Here is a 6,977-nt window from a genome sequence, read left to right as displayed (position 1 = left end):
TGGCATGTTACATTTTTTACATAATAATTAACTATTGGCAAAATGGGCCAACTCCAAACCAAGTTATTCGGTAGAGAAGAAAATGTAGTTTCAAAGTTGGATTCAAGACAGTAGTTTGATACAGAAATTTTATCTTGCACGATACTTTTTGTAACAAAGACAATAATTCGATACAGTAATAATTTACTGAATAAGATCATTGATCAAAGTGCTTCTCAATACTTTGTTGAAGTAACAGTTAGTAAACGTTTGGTGATGTTATTGTTAAAATAATAGCAATAATAACCACTGTTGATGTCAAAATTCGTCCAAGAAAAAAAATTATGACAACAATGTTAAATATATTTAGAAGAAATTTACGTGAGGTACTTAAGTCAGAGGGTGGAAGAGTGCTAGAGTTTTAGGATTCTGAGAATGAAAGTTGACATACTTTATCGTGAGTTATAATGTTGTATTTATATGATGACATAGGTATCATCCACAGAGGAGGTACATTAGGATAACCCTTTATCTTCGGACATACGATAGGGCATGACTTATTGGCCATTTTGCAAGGCTCAAGCTCAGGCTCGACCTCTCCCCTCGGTCCATTTTCGCCTTAGGGTGATACTATTAGGATGCATGTCCTTGTTAAGTATTTTGTTAGCCTTGACCTCAACCTCTCCTAGACCCATTATGGTCTTAGGGTGCTATTGTTGGCCGAAATCTTGTCATTTTTTTAGTCAGGTTACTTATGTTCTTATCTTTTGTCGATTATGCCATACAATCCAAAATCACTTATAACAATAATAATTGATAGTGACATAATTATTTATATAGTGATATAATTTTTTATACTTTCAAAAGGTTATACTCTAAATCATTGCCATTTCATTTCAAGTCTCAAATTCATCCAAAATTCTAAAGAATTTCTACTCCCCAAATAAGTAAATTGCATGTTTTGAAGGTATAGAGATATTTTTAAATGACAAAATACATTATTATTATTATTATTATTATTATTATTTTATATATAGTTTAGTAAAGAGCAAGCTACAACAAATACCAAACTATAATACAAGAATTACAAAAATGACATTTGTGAGTGAAAATCTACTATCAATCATCTCCCCTTAAGCATTGAGAAATTCAGCAAAGATATGATATTTGCCAAAGTGCATTGCTGAAATTGCATAAAGATTGCAAAGGATAAGCAAGAACGACAACTTTTGAAATCACGTAAAGAATACTGAAAAGATGGTTGCAAAATCTTCTAAAAGTAGAGTTTTGTTGAACTAGTAGATTTTTTTTTTAGTTCAACGATATCCAGGGTTGAAGATATAACCTTTTAGTCAAGAGTATATTTCTAAACCGGACGAGACAACGCTAAAAGTACAGTTAAAAGGGTAAAATATGACACATTCCAAGATACAAGAGAATTATCTCATAGATGAGAGAGATGAAATGAAATGAAACAAGTCGAAAAGAGAGAACTATCAAGTATGGCTGAGCTGACCTGCTTGTTTGAGCCCAAGTAGACTGTAAACCAGCATACCTCAAAGGCAATTAAAAGAGAAGCTGCTAGTATTGCATTTGGAACAGACCATTAAACCCTTTGGTCCAAATTCCATGTTCCAACCAGGATGTTTAGTTTCTAAACAATCATGATCAATCATCAAAAGTGGGAAAATGTATCATTTTAAAAAGTCTGACAAGCATTATTAGCCTCCAAGATACTCTTGCAATCTATACAAAGCTATTCGGATCTATTAATGTTAAAATAAGAAACACAGCAACAACAAAACCAGAAGCCAGATAAATAACTTAAAATTCAAGAGACCTAATTTAGAAAAGAAATATCCCTGAGAACAGGAGAAATGAAAATATAGCTCTGCCGTGTCCTTCCTGCTCCTGTTCATGCTAAATCTTGTAACCTATCAAAATCATGCGATGCCGTATTCAGGTTAGAAGCGGAAACGGCTAACTTGGTTTTCTGGCCATTGTGGAAGCTCTAACTAATTTCCAGTTACACCAAACTTTTTCTTCTTAAACATGGTCCTGGTCATGCATACTGGTGATAAACGCACTGCAAAAATTTGAAAAGTTAATAAGTAAAACTCTTCAACTAACTCATTTTGCATCCACTGGCAAAGAGCTGTTCCATCATCCATATTCTACGTACCTCCTCAACCTCAAGGTTAAGAAAATATGTCACAACTATTGAGATAATTGTATTTTTCAATGTTGATCAGAACATGAAGAAAAGGGAAAGAGTAGGTTTTTTTTTTTTTTAAATAAAGATTTTGATGCACCAAGCCATTCAAGTTACTATGTACTTCTCTGCATCAAAATGTGTGCGTGTTCCTTTAATGTGGTAAAAAAGATTGAAAAACTCACATTAAGCGAAGGTATGTTCAGCACCCGAATTCATCTGAATTCTGGCATCACCGTACACCGAACTATCACCTTCTGTACGATCAAACCCTGATTCTGCAGTTGCTAATATCTCCTCCCTCAGTTTTTCATGTTTCTTCTTCAAGTCTGAAGATTCCAATGCAGCAGCAAGCTTCTCCTTTATTTGTTGCTCCAGAGACCAAATTCTATTTTTTGAGGTTGCATCTGGTGTCTTTCCAGCCTTAGCTACCTCCAGTTTCAGTAATTCAATCATATCTTTTAAATCTGTTCTGCTTGCAACACTTTCAATTCCCTGATTAATTTCCTCATTTAACATTTCTATCTTTGGTTTGAATAGTGATAATGAAGACTTCTCGCTAAGGACCTGTGCTTTTGATGTTAATACCTCAACATCTAAACCCAAGGAGTTGAGGGCATTTACCAACTCCCCTTGCATTTCCTTCTTTACTTTATCAATTTTATTTTGCAGTTCAGGGTCTAAATCCTTGTACGTAGATGCCCCTGAATTTTCGATTTCAGCCCTCAGCAATTCATATTTCTCTTGTACATCGGGTCGACTCAGAACCTCTGCAAATTTTTTGTTGATTTCCTGCTTCAATGAGGCCTCCTTAACATCCCTCACTGAGAGAGCCTTGGATTGAGACAAGTCCTTTAACATGTCAAGTTTGTTCTTCAGTTTCTCGTAGTTAGGAGCTTTAGCCAACCCCCGGTTGAATTCATCTCTAAGCTTCTCAATTTTTTCTTTCAATGCTGGATGGATAAGTTGGTCTTGAGATTTTGCTTTCGAAAACTCTTCTCGCAGCGTGGCAAGTCTGTCCTTTAGTCCCATGGCCTTTACTGCCGCAGAAAATTCAAAATCAACTTCTTTCTTTAATTTTTCAATCATTTTATTAAGATCCAAATCTGAATGCCCAGTGGAGGAGGATTCCTTGGCTTTCAATATTTGTTGTTTCACTTTTTCCACCTTACTTTCTAGTTCCTGAACTGAGGTCTTCCCAACTATTGGTTCTTCCTTCTTTTTCATGTTGACTTTCCTCTTTGGGTCAATTGGAATGCCTTCTTGAAACCCACCAATTTTACGGAATTTCAGCATTCGATGCTTTAATAGTTTTTCCGTGTCCATCATCAAAAGCTCCTGAAATGACGTGCGAAAAACCTCATTAATGTATAGGCTACCATGAGCAGGTTTCATTGTTTTAGAAGAATTCAAGGACCTACATCCATGGTCTCATTTATCGCAAATTTTATTTGTTGCGAGGTCCAAGTAGGATCTGCATGTGCGCCGCCCAAAGGTTCCTGTGAACAACCATGCTTGAAATTATTGGAGATACAAAATAATCTTTAAAAAGAAAAAGGGGAAAAAAAACACAGACCAATTTTCATCAAAACAATGAAATATACAAAGGGAACCTCAACCTGAAGCTAAAAGAAGTTACTGAGAAGCATCGATTCAAAGTTAATTCAATGCACAATGATGGTTGAAAAATGTTACGAGTTAAGTTTCTTCAAAAACAAGAAAAGAAAAAAGAAACATACAACATATAACATTTTATCAAAACAATAAGATGCGAGAGGAAAGCCTAAATTAAAGGCTCAAGGAAGTTATAGAAAAGCCATTCAATTTAGAGTTGCAGTTATTGTGGTGGAGAGGAAGAAACTAAAAGAAAAACAAATTAACTAACTTTAGAAACGTTTGAATAGCATTAAATGTTTTACTTTCACCTGTACTCATTTCTAAGAGGTTACAAATGGTCCTGAATTCAGGATAGAGTAGACAAGAAAAGAATATGCAATGCAATAACAAGATATGTCAAGGAAAGCATCATTACTGGGATTATGCCATCGGCAATTTGTAATCTGCACAACTCCGATGCAGTAATTTTTAGCTTCTCTGCTGCCTGCAAATAAATAAATAAAGAATAATAAATAAATAAATAAACTCGTATAAACCTTCAAAAGAGGACACTAAGCGTTGAATGTATAAAAACCTTTGGGGAAGCTTTTGCACTCTTCCACAAGATTGCAGCACAGGCTTCGGGACTAGTATTAAGATTAGACAAAAGAACAGAAGGAGAAAAAGTGATCAGCATGCATAACAAATTTTAAGATTTACTGGTCATCAATAAATGGTAACCCAGAAATTTACTAGATATCATAGTGAAGTTGTCTTAATTTACTAAAACACTAGGCATGAAATGCACCTCGCGACATAGAAAACTGCATTCTCGAGCATTAGCAACTTATTAGCACAACCGATCGCCAGGGCACCACCAGAACCACCTTCTCCAATGACAATTGAAATTATTGGTACCTTGAGACCAAACATAGTCCTCAAATTATGAGCAATAGCTTCACCCTGCAAATGAATGAAGCAAATCAGTTCTCCAGATAAAAGAAGAGCTTCTAAGATAAAAGAATACTTTGTCACATACTTGACCCAGTTCCTCAGATTTGAGGTCGGCAAAAGCACCTGGTGTATCAATGAAAGTAACAATTGGGAACCCGTGGTGATCTGCATAGTACATCATGCGAAGTGCCTTCCGATAACTGTTCGGAAGTAAGCAAAACTTATAATCAGGACTAAATATCCAATACCCAAACTTCAAATTCTCCAACAAGTTAGCAATCGACTAGCATTAATTCATATTTCTTTTCTACTTCAAAACTCCTGTACTATTATATATAGTGTATAACACCATGGGTCTCTATGACTCAACATACCCGTGTGGTGTAGGCATTCCAAAATTACGCTGAATATTTTCTTTTGTGTTTCTCCCCTTTTGATGACCCATGAACATGTACCTTCTCCCATCTATGGTTCCTATACCAGTAACAATGGCAGGATCATCATACCCTGATCGATCTCCATGGAGCTCAACAAACTGTAAGGCAGAGATGTAAAAAATATTTCTTGCATTAACATGAGCAAATCCACAATCCAAATCTTTCAATATCACATTCATCACAGTATAAAGAGCACCAAACCTTCTCAGTGATATTGAACACGTGATCAAGGAAAGTTGGCCTGTTAGGATGCCGAGCTATATTGACACGTTGTATAGGAGTCAAATGAGTGTACAAGTCCTTTAAAGCCTGAAGCCAGCCACGAGAAGTAATCAAATTCATCATGTGAAAAAGAATTATTTTCAACACTTATTCGAATAAGAATTCTTTGAATAGTAAGAACATTAACAAACCTGTTGATATTTATTTTCTAAGGAAATAATCTGATCACTGAAGTCTAGACCAGTTTCATGAGCCATTTTCCGCACCTGTATCCAGAATGAAAAGACAATCATTGCCAAAGAAGATGACAGAGATCCCACTAGAAGAAGCAACAAAGATCAGTAAAAGGAAATACTAACATCGATAATCTTCTTCTCAAGAAGAACAAGTGGTTTTTCAAAATCAAGAGTAACGGGCTTCTGCTTCTCTTTCAAAGGCTTGAAATGTGAGAGATGAGTAAGAACTCCACCCTTAACATTCTGATCCGCATCATCCGGCCATGGATACTCGTGTTTTTTCCCCTTCCTTAACTTAGCACTTACTGACATATCCTTCCTTCTTGGGTTGAATCTCGCTCTCCCCAGTGCCCTCAAAGGAATACCACTAACGCCATTACTCGAGCTTCGAAGAAGATCAGATGCCGAAGAACTAGAGAACCAAGCTGGAGGAGTAGAAATAGACGCCATTCCCTTCTCCAAATCGCACACGAATTAATTTTCAGCTAAAAAACAGAAAACCCACCAATGAGATCTCAAACAAACACAATATATTGCCTCCGGAATTATAAATCTGAAAGCAGAGGGGAAAAAAGAATGCAGAGAGCATTAGAAACAGAACCCTACGCTTCGAAAACCAACCAAATTGATCATTCAGCTAAGTATGGGAGGAATTGAACAAATCCCAAATCCGAAACAACCCCATTTCCCAATCAAACAAACAGAATCAACCCAGTTAGATTGATGAATGCATGAATCGAAATCGAAGCCAAGACTCCCAGAAAAATGACTTGATTGTTTAAGAAAATTACCCGAAATTGGCTGGGAAAGGCGTGAGATCCCCGGAGGAAAGATGCGGAAGAAGGATCTGTCTTAAAAGAAATGAAGAGGAGGAATCAATCTAGCATCGAAGAGATCGACAGAAACGAGGCGTTGTGTTTTGGGGTTTGAGATAAAAGAAGTGGCGATAGTTCTTAAGAAGTGAGTAAGAGAAGAAAAGGGCTTTGTGGTATTAAGAGCCAGTCTTTTTCGGTTAGGCAGTTGAAGGAGAAGGTGGTCTTGAACAATGAAAATGAAGGGTTTTTTTTTTTTTTTTTTTAGCCCTGGGATTGGCACGTGTCTACCCTCCTCTCGCACGTGCCTTTCTTCTTCGATGATTTCGATGCTCTTCTTCCTAGGGCTTTTCTCTCACTATCTCTGTTTTCTCATCTGTTTTTTTGTTGCCTCACCACCTGCTTTACCTTCCCCCAATTATTGGATTATTTGATAAATTAATTTAAAAAATTGGACTAAAAATGTAATTTGATCGTTTTTCAAGTAAGTTTCCTTTTTAATTTTAATTTTTATTATTTTATTTTCTCA

The 6,977-nt window shown here is 36.1% G+C and overlaps 1 protein-coding gene across 2 annotated transcripts; it reads right to left on the bottom strand.

Annotated features, from left to right (window-relative positions):
• Positions 1 to 1,630: 1,630 nt before the first annotated feature.
• Positions 1,631 to 6,742, bottom strand: LOC120073345 (acetyl-coenzyme A carboxylase carboxyl transferase subunit alpha, chloroplastic). Of its 2 annotated transcripts, none has more exons than XM_039026131.1 (12): positions 6,428 to 6,742; positions 5,760 to 6,189; positions 5,592 to 5,666; positions 5,380 to 5,487; positions 5,116 to 5,276; positions 4,827 to 4,941; positions 4,596 to 4,750; positions 4,383 to 4,434; positions 4,224 to 4,292; positions 3,613 to 3,690; positions 2,377 to 3,529; positions 1,631 to 2,065 (listed from the first exon to the last, which is right to left on the bottom strand). In XM_039026131.1, exons 2-11 carry the CDS (start codon positions 6,084 to 6,086, stop codon positions 2,378 to 2,380), a joined length of 2,292 nt encoding a protein of 763 aa, XP_038882059.1. In that variant the 5' UTR covers positions 6,087 to 6,189; positions 6,428 to 6,742; the 3' UTR covers positions 1,631 to 2,065; position 2,377. The 2 variants fall into 2 exon arrangements, with proteins under 2 accessions (XP_038882059.1, XP_038882058.1); XM_039026130.1 differs by having other exon boundaries at positions 5,760 to 6,121; positions 6,428 to 6,737.
• Positions 6,743 to 6,977: the final 235 nt, after the last annotated feature.

The sequence above is a fragment of the Benincasa hispida genome, chromosome 3, assembly GCF_009727055.1.
Source record: "Benincasa hispida cultivar B227 chromosome 3, ASM972705v1, whole genome shotgun sequence".
Lineage (NCBI taxonomy): Eukaryota > Viridiplantae > Streptophyta > Magnoliopsida > Cucurbitales > Cucurbitaceae > Benincasa > Benincasa hispida.
This window is presented reverse-complemented; position numbering and strand designations above follow the sequence as displayed.